The sequence below is a fragment of the Vulpes vulpes genome, chromosome 15, assembly GCF_048418805.1.
Source record: "Vulpes vulpes isolate BD-2025 chromosome 15, VulVul3, whole genome shotgun sequence".
NCBI classification, from domain to species: Eukaryota; Metazoa; Chordata; class Mammalia; order Carnivora; family Canidae; genus Vulpes; species Vulpes vulpes.
Window position 1 is genome coordinate 6,863,524 of NC_132794.1, and position 22,889 is coordinate 6,886,412.

At 44.0% G+C, this 22,889-nt stretch overlaps 1 protein-coding gene across 4 annotated transcripts in view; it reads left to right on the top strand.

The window, feature by feature from the left end:
- The window catches only part of ERG (ETS transcription factor ERG), a 253,342-nt gene extending 234,600 nt beyond the window's left edge, over window positions 1–18,742 (top strand). For 2 of the 4 annotated variants that reach the window (XM_025987277.2, XM_025987278.2), the window contains 5 exons: window positions 1,490–1,561; window positions 8,496–8,564; window positions 9,237–9,293; window positions 9,979–10,026; window positions 16,766–18,742. In XM_025987277.2, coding sequence (XP_025843062.1) covers window positions 1,490–1,561; window positions 8,496–8,564; window positions 9,237–9,293; window positions 9,979–10,026; window positions 16,766–17,286 — 767 coding nt within the window. In that variant the 3' untranslated portion in view covers window positions 17,287–18,742. The remainder of the gene's footprint in view (window positions 1–1,489; window positions 1,562–8,495; window positions 8,565–9,236; window positions 9,294–9,978; window positions 10,027–16,765) is intronic. The other 2 variants (XM_072740551.1, XM_072740552.1) reach the window with 1 other exon arrangement.
- The last annotated feature ends 4,147 nt before the right edge of the window (window positions 18,743–22,889 follow it).

A 22,889-nucleotide genomic window follows, 5' to 3' on the forward strand; every position in this document is an offset into this window, starting at 1 on the left:
ATTCCTTTTAGGAAAAGTTTCAGGACATTTGACTTGTCTCGAGTCGAATCTTCTTGCACAGACTTTGGACATTTGCAAAAGGCAGCAGGAAGGAACGCTCATTGGTCACTTTCTGTGAGCTTCTGTCGAAAGGGAAGCTGCGTTACAATTTTGGAGGATATGAAATTGGTTACTAACCCAATACTGCTGTTCTGCCTCTAACCACAGATTCTGCATTTTCTTTATTTATTTCCTGAGCCTAGTAGAGTCTAACAGGATGCTTCGTCCCTGCTAACCTCCCCCCCCCCCCACTGCCCTTATAGTAGAAGTTGGCTTTCTGCAGATGATGTGCTCCCGGCTGGCATCCACTGTCTCCCTCCAGATAGAGACCACTACAGAAGCATGGCCACAGGCTGCTCACCCCGCTGTATCAGCTGCAGGGACCCTCTGCCACCACCCAGGCTAGGGGGGAAACCTTCACGTTCTGGCAAGGCTTGGGTAACCCACTCGTAAGCAAGTTCTTGGCCAACCTCCCATGGAAGTACAGCAGTGTTCCAACCATTTGCCAGTTTACTTTATAATGTGTAATGTGAGTGAGTCCAGGTTTGAGTGTTACAGTGAAATTGCTGCTTAATCTTGGTCCTCAATATTCAGAACTTTGTGCTTTTAATGTAAAGTAAGGAAGAAAATGCTTTGAGTCATGAGTGCGCCTCTCAAGGCTGATGTGTGCAAATTCTATCTATCGCATCAGCCTATTCTTGACCTTGTGGCCAGGAATAACAAATAACTTAGACAAAGTAATTTCCTTCTCTTAGGAAACACCTTTGGGCTATCCACAGTTTCTGATAATTTCACAGTTGTTTAAAAAATGTGAAACAGGGAGTGAAAGTTTCAAGAAAGCTCTGCTTTTGTGACTGTTGTCACTGTTAAACATCAAAGCAGTCAAAGAACAGGACGACCAATTCCAAATGGACTGAACTGCAGAAAGGGATTTTTTTTTTTCTGCTCACAACAGGGGCATTGATAGAGAGGAGGGGAAACATGCCTCTGAATAGAGATGTGGAATCACTTTTAATAAGATCCATATATTCTTTGGCAAAATTTTTGCAATTCTTTGGTATGACTTTGCAAGGGCTCTGTAAAATGTTTTATGGATTTTTATGAATTTAAAAATGCAAAGATGCACCATAGAATTTTTTTTCTTAATAAGATGAGATTGCTGGTGGGGCTAGGGTGAGTGGGTGGGGACACACAGATGGGCTTCAGCAAGAAGCTATAAAATCAAAACTCAAGACACTATAACAAATGGGGCACAGCTTGACGTCCACTTCCGTAGTTGGAATCTACTTCTGCCCCAAGTCTCGTCCCTTCCTCCTGAAGTCTGGAACAGAAGGATAGAGGGGCTCACCTCCCTTTGATGTCACAGGGCAGAGTAGATTTGACACTGTTGCTGAGATCAACAACCACAGCCAAAGACCTTCACATGTTTTGTCTTTCCTTTCGTCTGCAGGGGGTGCAGCTTTTATATTCCCAAATACTTCAGTATATCCTGAAGCTACGCAAAGAATTACAACTAGGCCAGGTACGAAAACGCCCCTGTGTGATCTGTTCCTTGAGACACATCCCAGGATGTCCCGTGAGATCCGTGACCTAAGTCACATGAGTCAGAGGGAGCGGATCCTGGGTTTGAAGGGAGTCTGAGAAGTCTCATTCTGCCTCTGGATCGGGAGCCTAAATTCGATCCGACCATTTCATTCAAAGATCACACCGAAGGTCCCTGACTGCAGAATTCAAAACAGATCAGCCCTTTAACTAGCTGCTTTCAAAGACAGACGGGCAAAGATGGCATGTGGATGCCTGGCAGTCAGGAACCTGTCTGCTCTCGAGGTAATGGAAGGATTTACATCCTTGGGCGAACACGCAACGCACGAGGCATTGCCCTTGGTGCTAATGGCGACTTCCCAGCATGTCCCAAGAGCCAGTCATTCAGGGCAGAAGCATGTGATAGATAGAATTTACATCGGACCCTTACTTTACGTCTTTCCTGATGATTTCTCTAGGTAGTTGATTTATGTACCATTTAGAGAAAGTACATATTATCAAGTGCTTGTTAGTGACGAGCACAATATTACGTTTTGGGAGTGTGAGGATGAGCCAGGCTTCAGGAAGCATCCCACCTTCAGAAAGCTGGCCTGTTCATTCCACAGATGTCCAGGCGTGCTTCCTGTATGCCAACCATGGAGGGTACAATGGGATCCAGCATACAGGCACACGTACGTGCTTTGCCCGAAGTTCTAGATGTTTCAGTAGAGCCACCTAGAGCCAGAGATAGATGCACACACATAAGCATTTAATCATAAGAGCTAGCATCAGAGCCGGAGACAGACACGTACATGTGAACGTCTAGCCTGAAGCTCCCGCCTGACGGTGGAGGTGCCACCTCTAACAGCAGAGACTGTAGGAGCAGGAGGGCTTGCAAATGTACCTCCCACAAAAGGAAGAAGGATGCTCTCCAGAGGAAGGGCCACATGCTGATGGAGGATTAGATGTGTGCCAGGTAGGGAAGGAGGAGAAGGGTATGCACGGTGTAGACCTGTCTCCTCACCAGGACTTGAAATGATAACCTGCCAGCCTGCTACTGAGGATGTAGCCATTCAGGGCACTGGGCTGGTTTTTCCATATTCATTCGTGGATCATGTCTTCCTAGACCCAAGCTGTCACCCTTTGACCTCTGGGTCATGTCCAGAACTCATTTTGAATTCGTCCAGGGCACTAAGCTTGGCACCACTGTTTCCAGTGAGAAAGACGGGATCAGTGAGCTAAATAGCAAGAGTGAAGGAGCTTTTCAACATTGCTCCCACCCCGACACTGCTCTGTCACAGCCATACTGCCTTCAGGCTGGCGATTATCCTCTTCTCTAATCTTGGATGAAGGGTTTGCCCCACTGCTCCCAGGGATTGTGGCGGAAAGGCTTAGCCAAAGTGCTCAGTTACCTCTGCCATTGTAGAGACGGCCTAGGCCATTTAATAGGGAACAAGACCCAAGATCCAGAGTGAACTAGACTGTGAAAAACCCTGCTATTTACCTCTAATAAATGCATCCTTGGGAAAACAAACAGAAGTATAGGAAAATCACAAAGATTTTTGTGAGCATTTAAAAAATATTTCCAAAACAACAACAAAAAACAATAACAACAACAACAACAAAAACCATTTCCATCCATACTTAAAAAAAAAAAAAAAAAAGGAACCTATCTAAAATGGTGGGCCAGGGCTTGTTTGCTTGCTTGCTTGTTTGTTTGAAGCTGCCTCATAGGTGCCTCTAAGTCACAAAATCCAGGGATTGTGAGCTAGTGTGGGAGTTTGGTCAAAAGACCACAACATTAGCCAAATCCATTGATAAAGCCCAGTGGTCAGACCAGCTAGCTGGTTGCTTGTTGCTGCATAGGACAGTGGATCCTGGAACAACTATTTTTTCATATTTTAGGACATAGTAGATTTGGAAGATACAGCCTCCCAGGTGTATAGAGAGGGGGAGGCTGGGAGGTGATGGCTGGGACCCCTCTGTGCTTCAGCCCTGGGGAGGACATGTGGCAAAGTCAGGTGCACCTTCCAGAGCTCTGATAAGGCTCTTCCTTGGGGCCATAATTTGTGTGTGACCTGGAAGAGATCACACACCTCCATACCTCCATACCAGGGAAGTCCATTCCTAAGACTCCGTTTATATCAAAAATACCTGTTTTGATAGCCGCTGCTGTGATTGTCAAGGGAGATACATACACATTGATATGTGAGCTATAAAGAGTCAAACCCAGCAAGCCAGGACTATTTGCTGAAAGCCAGATTCTGGGTTTCAGCCTTGGAGAAGAGACTTATTTCCCTACTAGGTGGGAGGCAAGGATCAACCTTGAAGGAATGCTCTTTTGAGTCAGAAAGCCCTTTACGGTGCAGGTGAAAAGCTTGCACTGGCTCTGGGGAAACAGGGCAGTTCCCAGAGCAGCACTGAGGATCCAGCTGTGCTCCTGTGCTGTCAGAAGAGGTGGTTGCTGGTTGTCTCCCTGGGAGAGGTTCTTGGGCCCTTGGGGATAGAGACCCGAGTTCCCCATTCCCTGCCCTCTTGGTTTGCTGAATTGTGACCTTCATGGCCACTCCATTCTCTAACCCCACAGCCGTGGGAACAGGGTACTTGTTCCAGCCATCCTGCCAGGTCCTACTTCGCAGGCCCCCTCCCCACATGTCCTGCCCCCTCCCTTCTTTCTGCCTTGAGTGACCCATCCCTGAGCTGCTGGTCCCAGTCTACTTTTCCCTTCTTTCCTAGCCTTCCTTCCCAAATGCGTCACTGATTCCTGAGTCTGCTGACTGCTTACCCAGTCAAGTCGCTGTGTCATTTAAGTCTTACCCCACAGCTGTCCAAGACTGTTTACTGACTTCACAGACAAGGACACGTGGACATATTACTGCTCTGTTCATTTATTTTCCTTCTCTTCCTAGGCTTGCTTCTATTTGTTTTTCCCAAATGTTCCTGATTCAAAATGCACCCTCTTTCGTGATCCCTTTGTTAGGTTAGCATTTAGATCCATCTCTCTTCTACCTACTCTTATAAATTATTGGCACATAGGCATATCGTTTTACATTCTGTTTTTTGTGGTCATGATTTTATGGTGTTTCATGTTTTTTTGGGTTGTGTCAGTTGTAACTACTAGAAACCCTTTCTCCTTCTCTCCTGTAAGTACCCTCTTTCCTTCTCAAACACATGCCTTTTGGAGCCATGGCCCCGTTCATAGGAAAGCTCTGGTGTGTGCCATCAGGGCCATTCTGTAATCTTGTCTCTCCTACTCCATTAGCACACAATCCGTGTACTGTGACACCCATCTTGAATGTTATCAAAAGAGACTGGAGGGTTGAGCCAGCAAATATAGCCTTGATTTTCACTTTTCAGCTGGAGCTCTTCTAGGGTTTCTCAGAAACTTAAATGACTCCATCAGGGTTCTCAACCTAGTGATATTCATTGTTACCAGTCGAGTGGCAAGGCAGTGCAGCTATGCATGTTCTCCTCTATCAGGTTTTATATAAAACCTGTATGCCAGCTCATGGCCAAAAATGCACTCTTTGCTTTCCCCCTGGCTAGACTATTACCACAGAGATCTGCACAAGCTACGTGATACGGGAATGCAAGATGTTCCCAGATCTCTATGTCTTTGATAGAGTATATTAGAATACTGTAGGAGGGTCTGGAGGAAAACAAGGAGAATGAATGACTTAATCACATTAGGGTTGACTCCAAAACTTCTTTCCATTGAGTATGGCTTTATTGGTTGGTCCTGGACAATAGCTCTTGGTCTGTCTTCACATTAGCATCTAGGTTCACTGATAGCAGGCAGATCTCATCTTTTCCCTCCCAGTTCAGCCAGGGCCCTTTAGCACTACTTTGCAAACATGGCATGGATCCTGCAGAATGATGATGAGCTTTTCCATGGTCCAAGTTCTGGTCCATTAAAAAAATAAAGTGAGCAAGTGGACTTGGTGAGGGCTAGAGGATGTTCATCTCTAAGCTTGATGAAAGCGGAATACAAAACTTGGTGGACTTAACACAGGAAGGAGAATAGAATATATATATTATCTAGATTCACTGGGAACCAATTCCAGCTCCCAGTAAATAAAGTGCTGGTATGGAGGGACCCAAAACCAGTAAAACTCCCTATTTTTAGTTTTGTGCTTTTTGATCTGGATCATGGCATCAAGCACATTTCTGTGGCAACCCTAAGCTGCCCATGAATGGCTTTTATAAATTTCAGTTTCTGAAACACATAGAAAAAAATGGAACTGATGCCAGAAAGCAGCCCTTCTCTGACATGGGACCTTCTGCCAAGCGTATGAGTTAATTACCTCAAAGATCACGGTTCAAGAGAAATGGAGAGTATATTGAAATGTATGCCAAAAATTAAATGTAAAATCTGTTCTTAGTAGAAGTTCTATGTCCTATTGTTAGGGACACATCGCAAATGTGCATGGAGTCGTAATTTCTCAAACAGCCCAGGAGTAGGACTGCCCAGAGCTGGCCATGCTGTGGGGTGGGAGGTGTGGCTGGAGGGGCCCCCCTCATGACCTCCTGTCTCACTGTGGCTTCATTCAATCTTTCCCTGGTGTCCCTTCCCCCTCCCACTAGAGGGGGGGCTCAGTGCCCACAGTGCGTGAGCGGTAGCTGATAAGGCAACATTGGACCAGAATTTCATGAACGAAAACAAAAGCCTACTTATCTTCCATGGCAATATGTTTATGAACATGTTAATCATTGTTCATATAAACATCTCAAATTCTTGGCTAAAAATCAGACTTGGTGTTGTTTAGGTCCTGACTTATTTTCAAGGGAGGATGGAACATGGTTATACATCCTAAGAAGGATTTATGAATAAAAAGTTTCAAAATATTTTTCTCTTAGTAGTTGGGTGTTTAATTTTTTTCAGCCACATTTCATGAGCAATACTTTTATGTTTAAAGTGGTAGTGGACCAATCTACTGACGTTCGCTGTTCATTCTCTTAGCATTCTCTCTGGTGAAACCCAAATTAGAGCTCTTTGCGTGCATTTATTCATTTGTACTGACACACTCAGATAATAATTTTCAGATTATTATCTGTAGGAACACAGATTCCTGCCTAGAAGCAAGTTGTTATAGTTGCCTTGCTGGTCCAGTTTTCTTTCTGAGACAATTCTCAAACTGAAACTGGCTGACCATGTTTTAGACAAAATGCAACTGGATAAGTCTCCACGTGCAAAGTGCTCCCAGAGACTTAAGTTGAAATACAGTTGTAAATTGATAGCGGCTGCAGATTTAATTCCCATGGGCAACCCCAGCACCAGAAAAGTGAGAATCTGAGGAGCTGAGTGGGAAGAGGCTTATGGTCCAAACTGCAAAAATGCCAGTGGAAGAGTTTACAAAGAAAAATTATCTAACTCAACCAAAGCTATAGAGGGTAGGATTTCATAGACCACACTGGTTGAGATGCTTGTAGCCAAACAGACCAAATAAATTAAGGCAATTCTGTGTTGAATTTCACGTTGCATTTCAGTGGTATTCTCTTTGGGATCCAAAAATAGGAAGAGATGCATCTTCTTTTAACGGAGTCAGACTTTCTGAAGACTGGTCAAACTACCAGTCTAAAGCAGGGTCAAATCCTCTGTTTAAAGAGAGGATTCAAACAAATTGCACTGCCCTTCAAGTGAGATTTTACAGTGATTTCCAGGTGTCTGGCAACAGAAATACCTGAAGTATCTGGCTTTGGCTTTCAGTTGGCTCAGAATGACACATGGCATTGAACTGGGTACCCATCAATTTAAGAAGACATAGTTTTGAAGTGGTTCTTTAATGAGATTTCATGTAGAAATCATTTTATGTATACAAGACTATGTGTGGTAATGTGTGGGAGTATATTTTTGAAAGAACCTTGAAATGACTTAGAGTCTTCATAATCATTAATAGAACTTGCACTGAGGATGCAGAAGTAAAGTTTGCATTGTAAAGCGCAATGAAGATTTATGAGACAAATGATAATGCATTGCAAATACAAAGAAATCATTGGTATATGCTTCGGCTCTTATGCTCATTGTTAATGTGTTGCATGGGCAATACTATTTCAGTCTTGCAGTTGATTTCATGAAATTCTTTTAGATAAATTCTAAATTCACTTAGAGAAAAAGAGAAAGTAGATACTGACATAGGAAAATAACTGGACACTTAAGACTGGTGTAATATAAGTGGGTGAGATTATAAAAAGAAAATGAGGGGTCATTGAGAGAGCCAGCTGACAGATAAGATGACCATGCCCATTTCCAAGGAGGAAGAGAAAGGAACACGAGTGTCAGTTGGTGGACTTAGGGGCCGACCTCAAGCAAGAATTGGTGGGCTTATCAAATCTGTGAGCACTGTTCTGGATGGTTCATGAAGATAACAAAGGGATGAATTTAAGTTGGTCACAGATGGAAGCGGGTCAAAGTAGATTGTTAGAAATTCTAAAAAATGGTCTTGACCTGTGATTGTAAGGAGTTTCCTTGGAAGACTCAGCAAACCCTGCAAGAGCCTGTCAGTGCGAGTTGTCAGATCAATGGGTAAAAATATTAGATCAATAAAATAAACAAAACAATAATTTCTAAGTAAAACCCAAACCTGGGCAGCCCAGGTGGCTCAGTGGTTTTAGCACTGCCTTCAGCCCAGGGCATGATCCTGGGGTCCTGGGATCGAGTCCCACATCAGGCTCCCCGCATGGAGCCTTCTTCTCCCTCTGCCTATGTCTCTGCCTCTCTCTCTCTCTCATATGGATAAATAAAATCTTTAAAAACAAAACAAAACCCAAATCTAATGGGATACAGGTTGGGTATTTCTTTGAATTACTGGATTTTCTTCCACAATATTTATTCTCATATACACAAAAGTCGCAACATTCACAAAAAACACAGAACACAAAACCTCTATTATAAAATTACATTATTGATCTTTCAGTCAATTTATTTGTCTTTGCAGATTTACCTTATGACCCACCCAGGAGATCAGCCTGGACTAGTCACGGCCACCCCACCCCCCAGTCAAAAGGTACAGTGTTGGCTCAGCTGCTTGAATCTGCAGGTCACTAGGCAGCAGATAACCACTGATAGAACACAACGATTTCTGCAGCAAATCTATGCTTTTTTTTAATGCATAAAATGTTTGTTCCAGTGGCAGCAAAATGCAACTGATCTTTAAGTGCAATGATTCTTTTTCTGCTGGGGTTATACCTACTTCTATATTTTTATAACAAAAAGAAACAAATGATGTGTTTCAACATGGGCAAAGGCAAGTGTCATGAGATTTCTGCACACAGATTAAATACTGGGTGATTTCCTAATCTTGGCCATGTTTTAAAAGTATCCCTAGCTTTATTTTCCTAGTGATTTCTCTTTCTGTTTCATTTAGACTATGATTCATTTTCATTGGTTTCTCAAAAGAAGTTTTTTTTTTTTTTTTAGTTTCAGAAACAGTGCTGTATATTTTTTAAATATCGGAAGTGTCCTCTCTTTTTATGTCACAATGTCAATATTTGGTTTCATTACAAAGGAAATTTTCTTGCTGTTAAATGCTGCTTATAGGACTAAGATGTTATGTATAAGAGTAAGACTATTATGTTAATAACTAAGATAATGGATGGGATGGTAATATAACAGCATCAAAGACTAGTGGCCAAATAGAAGCTACAGCTAACTCTGTCTTTTGTTTTTGGATTTTCAGCTGCTCAACCATCTCCTTCCGCAGTGCCCAAAACTGAAGACCAGCGTCCTCAGTTAGGTATGTTTCAGGGAACATCCTGGCCATCAAAAAAGAAGTTGGTTTAGTAGCATATTTCTAAAATGTGTTACTTTCTAAATGAAATCGATGGAATTTTGTCTTCTTTTTCATGGTTCCATGTATAAAATGTGAACCAAATCATCAGTCTTTTCACTAGAGATAACTTGAGATTTTGCTAAAACATTTCCAAAACCTATGCAGTAAATATGGGAAAAACACCCTGTGGCACACAGGCTGTGTCTTTGTGACAGATGAGTTCTTTTCATTTCACCTTCAGGTCATGTGCAGCATGCCAGCATTTGTGCCAGGCCCAGTGTGGAGCACAGTAGACAGCTGATAGTGCCAGTGTGCTGAACAACACAGGCAACGTGGCCCCCGGGCCAGGCCAAGTGGGGATGTAACACGTTTGCCCAGTTTATGTCCAGGGATGGAGAGTGCCAGGTGTCGGGAGCGCTGAGCCAAATCTGTGCTTGGCCACTAGCTTAAGAGGCCTTTAACAAGAAACTTCTCTCAGATTCCATGTGACATCTTATTCAATACAGGAAGTGGTACTGGGTAACTTTGGTGTGTTCAACTCTGAAATCTGGAAACGCAAGTGGGTCAGCATTATATTCCTGTAGTGACATCATACCGAGTCATGACTAGGTCTCTGAGATTTGACTTCTTTTTTTTTTTTTTGCTGTAGATCCTTATCAGATTCTTGGACCAACAAGTAGCCGCCTTGCCAATCCAGGTGAGATAATGCTGATGGTTTTGCTCCTTATAGAGTTACCTTTTTGGCAGTGGCTGTTTTGAAAGATGAACTTGTATCGGTGAGAAATCCCTTCAACTGAACAAAGTTGAGTTTTAGATCTCACTGGATTATTTGCCAAAGTAGAAAAAAATGGGTCATGTTATAAATTAAGACTTTAGCTTCAGCAAAGAGCAGTATCACCTAATCTAAGCCATATTGGTTTCCTAGGGCCGACATAACAAAATGTCACAAACAGGGGGTTTACACAACAGACATTTATTATCTCACAGTCTGGAGGCCAGAAGTCAGGTGGCAGGCAGGGTTGGTTCCGTCTGAGGGCTGTGAAGGACGGATCTGTTCCAGACGTCTCTCCTTGGCTTGTCAATGGTCATTGTATCCTTGTATCTCTTTTACCTGTCTCCTCTGTTCATGTGTTTCTGGGTCCAAATTTCCCTTTATAAGGACCCCAGTCATATTGGATTAGAACATACCCTGGCGTTAGTTTCACTTGGTCACTCTGCAAAGACCCTATTTCCAAATAAGGTCACATTCTGAGATCCTGGAGGTTAGGATTCTAGCATATGCATTTTGGGGGAACACAGTTCAGCCTATCACACAAACTGATCAAATAATATCTTGAAAAGGAGAACCGTAATTACAACCATGAGGCATCAGATTTAGGATCATCGTCAGTGAATAGCCTGTTTTTGAACTTAGAGGCTAGCACCAAGTGCGAGTCCCTAATTGGCCCACTTGTGACCCGTACCTTGCCAGGGATCATCACCTGTCATTACATTTCAGTGCCCACCGAACTGTTTTATTTGTTTGTATTCAGATTAGAACCAGCTGTGCTGGCATCAACTTCAGAAATTCATGGCATATGCTGTGTATTCTCAACAGCACATTCAAATGCCAAGATGACACAGGCATATTGCAAGTACAAGCTGGAATGTATATTTCCTAAACACTGAGGCCCAAACAGGGTTAGAAACCGAGGAGTCCAGATTCAATCAGCATGCATCCCCACAAGGGAATCTATATTTTGAGAACATGAAATATCATCATTATTGAATGTCTTCAGCTTTGGCATTCAATTTTAGGTACCATTAACCAGTTCAGCAAATACCTTTTAGGCATCTGAGCAGTTAGAAGGGGCTGTTTTGTTTACTACTGCACCCTGGGGACTGGACCAGGTGCTCAACCATTATTTGTTGAAGAAATGAATGGCAAGGAATAAGGAGATAGCATCCTTGACCCTCAGGGACCTTATATTTTGGCAGAGAAATAAACATGGGTGATGACAGCCCTGTCCACTGTTCATGGAGCCACAGGTGCTTGTTGTCTCTTCAGCGAGCATCCAACTGGTGGCCAAGGCGCCTGGGTCCCTGGTTCCTCCCTCATCCCTATGACCGCTGCATAACTGTTCAAATAAAAATGATTACTATGTTTTGAGATGACTATTATCAGTTGTGCTTCAGGAAGACTGATCTGGCTGCAGTGTTCAGGATAGATTAGAAAGAGGAAAGGCCCGGAAGCGGAAGCACTCTGGGGACGTTAGTACAATAATGTGAAATAACAAATAGCTCCCACCCTGTGTAATGCCTGGGCAGGCGCTCCTGTGTTGGCGCCGCCACATGACAGCCCTGGCGGCTCATTATCTTCATCCTACAGAAGAGGAATCAGAGGTCCAGAGACATTAGGTAACTTTCCCTGGGTCACACAGCCAATAAGAAGGGAGGTGGGATTTGAGCCCTGACTCTCTGTCTCCAAGGCCTGGTTTCATTTCCTTGCCCTACATCGCCTCTGGATAGGCAAGAGGGAGGAGGCACGGCTTGGAGAAGGGACGCCAAGAGAGTAGAAGGGAGGGGTTTCCATTTAGTTCAAGGACTCTTTAAGCGCCAGGAAAACATCTGGGTCCATAGTGGGTCAGCAGCTTAGGACTGGCGGGTGAAGACTGCACTTTGTATCACAAAGACCATCCTCACTGGCCCTGGGGAGAGTAGCAACATCCCCACCCGGGGCTGGAAGGTAAAGATTTCTGTTCCTCAGTTTACAATGAATTAGACCTTCTCTCTCCATCTCTCCTTGGGCCACACCTCAGTTGTATTCGTGTGGCCTTCTCCCCACAAACCGGAATGTCTTTTATCTTTCTGTGAATGAGAACATCTCTTCCTGTTTGATTCTGTTTTCTCATTCTCTGGTAAATAAATCCTTCATTACTGAAAATTGCTGCCTTTGCTCTTTGTACCATGCAAACTCTTCTTAATCATTTTAAATGGAAAGGTGACATCATAGTGTATAAATGCGCAAGATCATCGCAGCATCTCAATGTCTCAATGAGAGTTATTTGATGTGCATTGGATGGGCCGTATTTCTCCTGCTGAGAGGTATGTCCCTGCATAATTAGGACAGGGACCACATATACGCCACGCAGCAGCTTTATGTAGCATCAGGATGGCTGCACATCTACTGTAGCTTCTCTAATGAACTGAAGTTGCCTTTCCATGAATAAGCACTTTCTCAGGTGGTGTGCAGGGGCTCCCTCGATGTTAACTGGATGCTCTTTAATGATGGGCATGAAATGTATCCAGCTTCATGCATACCCAGAAACCAATGTTCTGGGATGTTTTGCCATTTGTTAGAAGGTAGGAGTGTCCAGTCTCCCACTGGGAACCTCCCAAGCTCCAGGCCCAGGGAAGGGACAACCTGGAGAGGAGTTAGGAGTGTGGAGGTGTGCGCAGAAACTCAGACCTGAGAGCAATGGTTTATGCTGTGATTTGGCGTCCAAGCTTGGAGGCTGGGTTTCAACCCTTGCTGACCTTGGACAGAATAAGTCAGAAATCGGTCTGTTTTCTGGGCTCTAATTTCCTCACCTCTACAATGGGCTGTCAGATGAACCGATGGGGATTAAAAATATCAAATGTTCAGAACAGTGCTTGGCACATGGTAGGCTCTCAGTGGCCACCGGCCAGCCCTGAGAACATGGTTCAAAGTCCTTCACAGCCAATGAAGGCTGCATGGGGGGACATTTGGCTTCCTTTTGTCAGCTTGTAGCTATAGGCATGGTGTGTGCCTCTCTTTCAACTCTGATTTTCTGCTCAGACAAATCATGATGAGACCCCCTCATGACTGAGTTTATCCTCATAGTGACCCAGCCAGATAGTAGCATTGCAGTCACCCCCAGTTTACAGATGTAGGCACTGAGGCACAGAGAATTGGGTGAGTTGCCTGAGGTCCCATGTGTGCCAGCGCCAGGATTCAGCAGAAGCGGCGATGATTCCAAAGTGGTGCTTCCGACCACCCTAGTGCCCTGCACTCTCCTAAGTCTTGTGTGAGCTACACCAAGCCTGGGACATGCCTGCCACCTGGAGCTTAACATGGTGGAGGGGCCAGGCTGTGTGCACCCGTTTCTCTGCAGCGTGCCCAGCAAAGGGTCCCCAGATGGCTGCCACCGTGGTGCCTATTGGGCCCATCTCTGCTCTCTTTGCCCTCTGTTGGGAGGTGGCTGCTGTGTCCTGCTCTGGGGATCCCCACCCCACTGGAGCCACAGCTGCTGAGTCATTCCCAGCCCTGCTTCTCCGTGCTTTAGAAACCTTTTAGATATTTTGCCTTTTTCAGTTCAGTCGTTTTGCTACTGTTATTTCTCTTCTTTTAATTGCATTAAGAGACCACTTTCCTTCTAAAAATTAAAGGATTGCATTTTTCTATTCCAGGCTGCATCCCTCCCCCCTTCATCCCATTGGGCTCTTCTGGGGGTGGGCAGCCGATATCTTTGTGTTTCTAACCAGTCCTGGCTTTTGGGTTAATCCTGGACAAAACCAGGGCAAAAATTGCTACTCCCCTCTGATGTTGTAAGGCTGCCACCGAGATAGGGCAAGAAAACAGATGTGAAGAGTTTTCCGGAAGGAAGGTGAGGGACCAGAGGGAGGTGGCAGGGCTGCTGGAGGGCAGATCCCAAATGTTAGAGCTTCTCTTCCACTTGTTGGCTTGGCCAGTGAGCAACTCAGGCCCCTCTAAGGCTTCCTATCCTTGTTTTGGATTCCCTATTAGATGTTCTGAGATGTAACTTTATCAAAATGTTACTGTTTTAATAAACTGCTTTTGAAATTTGTGGCCACAGGGAACTTCATTAACCTACCATTGGCTGAGTTCTCAGCAGCCACGGTGTATCCTTGACAATTTCTGCACAGCGAGAAAATCTGCCCTATATACCGCAAATATAACAAATTTTGTTATGAATATTACATTTAACAATAAGCTTGACATCATGTTGTATTTTGTAACATTTATTTATACAGGAGGCAATTTTGCATTTTTGCATTTGTTCTCAGGTTTGGAAGCTGATGAATTTTGTTTATAGATCTCTTATTTTCATATACCCTTGAAATGCTCAGAGGCCTGAGCCTGGCTAATGGGTAACATGGTCTAGTAAGAAATTGCTCATTTTTGAATTTCCAGCCATGAACTTAGGTCCCTGACTTCCTCCTTCAGGAGCAGGAGAGATAGGAAACCACTTTTGTCCACTTGTTCTCCCATACACGTTTACAAAGGAAGTAGGCCAGGGATAGATTCCTAAGAACAATGCCAAGGTTTGAATAAATACCAAGTATTTTTCTGGCTATTTAGGAAGGTCTGTGTATTTATGCAAAATCTGTGGAACTGCTCTCTCTGTGGGAGAAGGTTGACAGTGAATATTTATTTTCAGACAAGTCTATGTGTTTACATTGAAGCATACATTGGAATGTTAAATAAAAAATCCATGTTTTTCCCTATTCCCAGGTCCTATATGGAATCTTTTTCAAGTAGTAATCCTTTGGTTACAATATCTATACTAAAACCATATGGTTTTCTCATACCATTCTTTGTATTTTTTAAAATGCATATTAATAAGATGTTGGGGGCAACAAAACTTGATTGGGAACAGTTTGAATATGTGGTTCGGAAAAAGCATATGCTTCCATTGAGATGAGCGACAAGCTGTTAATATATTTCAAATGTGTTGTGAGACTGAAAATGATAATTTTCCAGAACACATTCAGAAAAGGCTGACCTTTCTCACGATGCTATTGTATGGATGAATTCACAAACATACCCATTTCCATGTAGCCAATGCGGAAACAAGGATTTACGAGTTGGACAGTTTATATAGGGAGCTAGTGATAGGGGAGGATTTAGGAAAAAAAAACATTTATAATTGACCTTTACATGACATCAGTTCCCTGAAGAGTTGCCAGTTAAAGTTACCTTAATCATTTTATCACATCTATTGATATTTACTGATAGTGTAACATAAAGTAATCTTTTTGGTATAAGCCCAAGGCAGTGCTGTAGCTGGAGTTTGGGGGAAAAGACATGCCTCTTAGTTGCTTTTAAAGCTTCTAAAATCTGTTCAGCACATCTTAGCTTCTCCTGGTGCTCTAGATTGCTGTTGATATTTACATGCTTCCCTCCTGTGGGAAGCCATAAATCATCTTAAAGTAGTGTAACAGGGTGGCTAGAATCTTGGGCCTGGGTTTTTCTCGGAATTTAATAAAACCTAAAAGCCACATCCACATGTCTCCAATGGGATCAAAAAAATTCTGACTGTGCACCCCCAGCTAAATGAGATCTCACTGATGAAGCTGGAGTCTTGCTTGGTCCCCCCGAAATGGCTTGCAGCCACGCACCACTGCCGTTCTTCTGAAAACTCTTCTGAACACAATTGGCATCGCAATGCAGGGGCAACACGTGGATTTCCGTTACGATGCAGTTGCCTAAGTACTGGAAATAGGTGATCTGGTTTGAAAAAGAGCCAACTTTTTTCTAAACTTCCTCATTCTGAGTGGGTTAATTCTGTTCTAGGAAAAGTTTTGACAGAATTGCTTTCTGGGTGCCAGCAAAATGTTATGTTAGAAATAACGGTGTTTACTTCCATTCTCCATGTTTTTCCATAAACTTTTAGAAGTTCATTTCCTAAATCTGACTTTTATTATTTTACTTGACCTAGCCAATATAAATGGTATTAAGTCATTATTGCCATCAACATAATGGCACTTTTTGCCTCACAAAATAGGAAAAATAAACGCTTTTGCCTCTGAAACGCAAAGTTGACTTGGCTATTCTTCTAAGGAAGTCAGAAATAGATGGGACCAACCTAAACTTTGTGCCATAGGAATTCTTTGCATTTTATAAAGAACTTGGATCTGTGGATCCCCCTGATAGTCTCCAAGGATCCTCACCCCGGGTCAGATCCCCTAGACACGGAGCTTGCGATAAGGATATACTTGTGCCAAGTGATCAATTAAGTGGAGGTTTTAGGGAGAGAGGTGGCGATGAAGCAGGATAGTGCAGGGCTCAGGCTATGGGGGCTGGTGGCCTTAAACAGAACCTTGCCATGGTCTGGTCCCACGAGGAGCTCTAGAGTTTGAACAGCATCACAGAATCAGCCCCTCCCGGAGCAAGGAGACCTGCCTCTGGCCCATGGTGTCAGCCTCTCTGACCATGGGCTACCTGGGGTGGGTCAAGCATCTCCTGTTCAGCCAAGGCCAGTTTTCTGGAGAAGGGGGATGGAGGCCTTGGGACAAGAGCTGTGGTGCTGTGGCCACCCACAGCAGCTAAGGGATGGGTGCACAGGCCAGGTTAAGGGGATTTGCATGGCACAGCACCAGCACCAGCACCCACTTCTGTTGCTGGAGAAACAATGCTGTTAGCTCAGAGCCTGTTCTCACTGGTGTCCCGTTTCCTTTTCCCACCTCCTTAGGGAGTGGACAGATCCAGCTTTGGCAGTTTCTCCTGGAGCTCCTGTCAGATAGCTCAAACTCTAACTGCATCACCTGGGAAGGCACCAATGGGGAATTCAAGATGACCGATCCTGATGAGGTTGCCCGGCGCTGGGGAGAACGGAAGAGCAAACCCAATATGAACTACGATAAACTCAGCCGCGCCCTCCGTTACTACTATGACAAAAATATCATGACCAAAGTCCATGGGAAGCGCTACGCCTACAAGTTTGACTTCCATGGGATCGCCCAGGCCCTGCAACCCCACCCTCCAGAATCATCTCTGTACAAGTACCCCTCGGACCTCCCTTACATGGGCTCCTATCACGCCCACCCACAGAAGATGAACTTTGTGGCTCCGCACCCCCCGGCCCTCCCTGTGACATCATCCAGTTTTTTCGCCGCCCCGAACCCCTACTGGAATTCGCCAACTGGAGGTATCTACCCCAACACTAGGCTTCCAGCCAGCCATATGCCTTCTCATCTGGGCACCTACTACTAGAGCCCTGACGGAGGCCTTTCCCAACAGCATACGATCACCAAGAAATTGCCACAAACTCTATTGGAGAACGTGAATCAAAAGTGCCTCAAGAGGAATGAAAAAGCCTGACTGGCGCTGGGGAAGGAAGCCAGGGAAGAGATCCAAAGACTCTTAGTGGGAGGGGATTACTAAAGTATTACTACAGGAACAAAGAGGATGCTACAGATGTAATGTACATGGACATACCACATGTGGACCAAGCTTATAAGAGACGTTGTAAGTAGAAGCATGGAGTCACAAGGACAAAGTGCCAAAGAAAGTGTTCTTACGGAGTGTACAAACTCCAGAGAAGAGTTTGGGGTCCTGCTCATGCAAATGGGGAGGGGGGGTGAAAGCAAAGCAATAGTGGTAACACGGTAACACGGTCTTGACCTAACATACCATTGAAATGTCATTTTAAGAAAACTACCTGTATTTAAAAATAGAAACATATCAAAAATTTGAAAAAGGACGAAAGAAAGAGAAAGAAAGAGAGACTGGCCTGTGAACAGACGGCCATGTGGAACTCAGCAGCACTTGCTGTTTGGGGTGAAATCCGATTCATTCCATTGGGTGGAGAGCCACCAGCTGTCGCCAGCTGTGAAGGTGACCCAAAGCTGCCAACCCCTTGACAGCATCCTGAGAACTGCGAGCCCGGCGGGGCGGCGGGGCTGCGAACGTGTGTGCGGACAACGAGCGAGTGGTGTAGACGGAGGGCTGGAGAAGGTGGAAGAGGAGGGAGCCGAGGAGGAGGCCACAGGGTGGGGAGAGACACTTGTCAAGCAGTAGAGACTGGATTTAGGACAGTACGGAGACTGGAGAATCGAGTGGAGGAGACTTGCGGGTTCATTGGTCAGTGTTCTACCACACGCAGTGTTAAGAGGAAGAGTACCGCACGGTGGAGGAGGACGGGAGGGGGACGTAGTAGAATGCAGAAACAAAAAATATGCATCTCTCTTTTTTTTGTTTGTTTGTCAAAAGAAAATTTTAACTGGAATTGTCTGATATTTAAAAGAAACATTCGGGACCTCATCATGATGTGGGGGCTCTGCTCCCCACTGGGTCAGGTAAGAGGCGGCCTTCTTGGCTGCTGCCATCCGAAACCACCTAGGCATTGGGTTAGGCGGAGGCTCCGGTTTTCCTTTCGAGTCGCGAACGCTGTGCGTTTGTCAGAATGAAGTATACAAGTCAATTGTTTTGTTTTGTTTTGTTTTGTTTTTTTCCTTTTTATATAATAATTATATAACTTATGCATTTATACACTACGAGTTGATCTCGGCCAGCCAAAGATACACGACAAAAGAGACAATCAATGATAGAATGTGGCCTTGAATTTTAACTCTGTATGCTTGATGTTTACAATATGAAGTTATTAGTTCTTAGAATGCAGAATGTATGTAATAAAACAAGCTTGGCCTCGCATGGCAAATCAGATTTACACAGGAGTCCGCATTTGCACTTTTTTTTTTTAAGCGACTAAAGTAGCCTAACAAAATGCGTGCTGAACTTTGGGTTTTGTGTTATAATTTTGTATCGTCCAGGAACTCATGTGAGGGAGAGCCAAGCAAATAGGATGTTTAGTGCCCAAACGGCCTTGGCCTCTCCAGGTCCTTCTTGCTCACTTTCTCTTACTCATTCCTAGCGTCTCCTGGAGCAGAAGGACCAAAGGTTTTGCGTTGGGACCTCCATATTTGCACCCAGAATGGAAAGAGGCCTCTAAAGCTGAGGTTGTGACAAATTCCAAATAAGCGCCTGGTCACAAGTCACCCTGAATTCCTGCTGTGATCATATGTTTGTTGAATGGTGAACAAGCCACTGCTCTTAATGCTAACTGCATTCCTGTTGGTCAGTAAAGCTTCACGGATAGCCACAATTTCTCACTCTAAAGAAATAAGCGACAGCTTCTGAATTTGCCATTTGGCTTCCCTTTCAGAGGACCTCGCCAGTTCTTCCCACACCAGGAGGACCTGGGTGTCCTGGTTTGGGATTCACCAGTCTCCAGACACTGTGATCTAAGGTCGATTTCCCTTGACATCTTTTCTGTGTGTCACACATGCCTCCCAACCTTGGCCAAGGTGAAGGCAGTTTCAGACACTGAGCAACTTCTTAGCCTGAGTCAGTTTCTGAATTGGCCCATTTCATAGCTGTTTTGGGGCTTGTTTTGCACTTTGTAATCCTTTTGCTATGATTAAATCAAGTTGCCAAACCTCTGTGCTATGGATATTTTGGCAGTGGTCTTTAAAGTCAGTAGGATCTGATTACCGAAGCTTCAGACACTCTGCATTACTTGGATTAGAAGGAGTCCAACCATCAATCATTTTGCAGCAGTTTGGGAAAGGTCCATAAAGTGCCTGTATCTCCTTAGGGAGGAAAAATAAATAAAAGCATAAAAGTTGGCAGCTGGGGTGACCCAAACTTTTCTAATGGAAAAGATCGGTCATCTTTATTTTGGAATGCAAAGCCAAGGACACCTACCTACATTCTGCATATAAAGATGAGTTTACTTGAATCACCACCACTCAGTTCCACTCCTTCAAGATTATATCATGAGCAAAATAATAAAAATAAGACCTGATTATCATATTCAGTTTTAGCAGATGTTTTCAATTAGGTTCTCCAGCACGCCCCTCCCCAACCCAGATTATTAGCAAGCTTTATGACAAGCATGAGCAACTGGGATAATTTCGGATAACATGATAATGCTGTGTTCTCTCAAATAAATAATTCTTAAATTACATCTCAAAATAACATTAAGTCTCTGCTCCTGACTTTATCTAACTCCAGAGCACTCTTCAGTTCCGGTTTATAATTACGTGAAGAACCTTTTCTCTCTCTGAGGCTCCCCTGTCTTGGTTTGCCCTGATGCACCCGATCCCTGCCTGGTATCACTTCTCCTGGCAAGAGATCTGTCCACTCTCGTCTTCAATGGTCTTCGGGGCTTTGTCATTAGTGGAATCCCCGCAATGGACTTTTGGGCACTTGGTAGCATCCCTGCTCTTCCCAAATCTCAGGCAAGACTTCATTTTTGCCCCCAGTCTGATGCCTTTGCCACATCGCAGAGGGTCCATGGTGAAGTCGTCTGACAGGACTGATGCATTCGGAGGAGTCGCTGCTCCTCCCAAGCACCTGTCTGAGCCATGGAAGCACCTGTTACCGGGAACAAGGGCCCGAAGGGGCTCGCCTTGGATGGTGGGCACAGCACAAGCTCCTGATGTTCTGGAGCTCTGGCAAATAGGAAAACACAGATGTCCTACAGGCCCCCAAACGGGCCTTTAACTGTGGACACAACATGACTTTTTTTTAAAAGCCTGGTTTAATTGGCTCTCATCACCCACTCAAATACAAGTTCTGGGATGGCTAATCAAAAATAAAAAACACTTTGAATTACTCAGTTACATAATTTCTGTTCCTTTATTTTCACCTTTTTTTTTAAAAAATTGCTAAAATGTTTTTTTTATCAAATGAGGAAAAGGTTGACTGTAGAAGTCAAATATTAAAAGTAACTAGAACCTCTATGTTTATCATAGAGCTGTGGTTCTCAAAGTGAGGTCCCAGGGCCAGCATCATCAATCTCACTTGGGAACTTGTTAGTCATGGAGATTCCCAGGCCCCAGCCCAGACCTCCTGATTCAGAAACTCTGTGGGCAGAAGCCCGCCATGGGTTCTGACAAGCCCTTCGAGTGATCCTGATGCAAGCTGAGGTCTGGGAGCCACCACAATAGAGAATCTTTGTCTTTGTGTGTGATGTTCAGTGGGAAATCTCAATCCTGTACAGGTTTTACTGTGGCCACATGAAAATCCACCATCGGGGAAGCCAGCTGACTCTGGATGTGTCCTCCTGAGTTATGAACCCTCTGAGCAGCTCTCCTCCCTGCTGGCAACTCGCTCCCATGTGTATTAGTTATCTACTGCCCAGGAACACATGACCACAAGCCCAGCAGTTGGAAGCAGTTCACATCTATTATCTCACACTTTCTGTGGGTCAAGGGTCCAGGCACAATGTAACACAATGTAACTGGGTCCTCTGCTCAGGGTCTCACCAGGTGGAAATCAAGGAGTCAGATAGGATCGTGATCTCATCTGAAGCTGGAGTCCTTTTCCTAGCTCCCTGGGTGTTGCCAGAACTCAGATCCTTGCAATTGTAGGACTGAGGTCTCCTTTCCTTACTGGCTGTCACCCTCAACTCTTTGGGGCCAGAGTCCTCACCACATGGTCCCCACCACAGCAAGACAGTTGCTTCTTCAAGGCCAGCAGGAGACTCACGTTGAATCTCTTGGACTTCTTTTAAAGGCTCACCTGATTAGACCAGGCCCATCCAGAATAATCTCCTTTTAAAAAAAAATTAACCCAAACTCAGGTCATTAGATGCTTTAATTATATCTGAAATGGTCCTTTTGTCATAGAATATAACCTAATTGTGGGACTGGCAATCCATCATATTCACAGGTCCTGTTCACGTTCCAGTAGAGAGGGTTATGTACACCAGGGTTCTTAGGATATAAGAATCCCAGCTTGTTCTAAGCATCTCTGCCAACCAAACCTCCCTAAAATTGCTCAATAGACCAGCCACAACTCAGCAGCCTTGTATATCTAAAGCCATGTGTTCCCAGCCCTCTCCCACTGGCAATGTGGATCTCTTTCAGCAGGCCTTATGGTCTTCATCTGACCAATCTGGAAAGCTTTACCTTGAAACTATAAGGGTTAACGCTAACTGCTCGGCAATATTTACATATTCTTTTGATTCTATCTAAAAAGCAACCCGTTATTTTTTTTTCAACCCGTTATTTCTATATAGAAAGAACATGCCTACTTTTATAACTTAAAATTTTTATTTTAAACTAATTTTATAAAGCAAAATAGCTTCATTCATTTTCTCATAAAAGTGTCTCACAAAATATTATCCTGTCAAGGCAAGCCCTGATATTATTTGGTTGTGATTTGTGCCAGAAAAATGTTGAATTACAGACTTACGGAGGAAGCATGTTAAGTATAAGAACTTTATGAAAAAACATAGAGGAGTTTTTCATGTTCCATAGACACACAGCATATTTCCTAAGGAAAATAATACAAAAATGGTAGCCAAATTTCATTCTGAGAGGACTTGATAAAATGATTTTGAGACTTTACAAGGTCATGACTGACTGAATGACATGGCCAAAGATTACTCATCAAGAGATCAAAACTCATCTGAAAGGAAGTTTCTAGGGACAGACTCCAGGTCTCTGTCCTTGACCTTACTGACTCATATCTTTCTAGGAGGAGGGCATAGAAGGTGCACTGAAGACAACCCCGATAGGTTATTTGATGAATAAGTTAGATGAGGACAACTGGTTATATGATGAATGCAGGATCTCAAATAGCAGGCTGAAGGAACAGGGCAAGTCTAACAAACTTGCTGGGACTCCATGTGAGGACTTGCATTATGTCAAAAACACCCAGGAACAGAAGCACATGTGAAAAGAAACAGGGTCTTGCTGATATGCAAAATAACCAACATTTAATGAGCCAAGGGGCAGACACCATCCCAGGCACCTCAAATGCATTATTTCATAATGCATTATTATCCTTCCAACTGCCCTCATAAT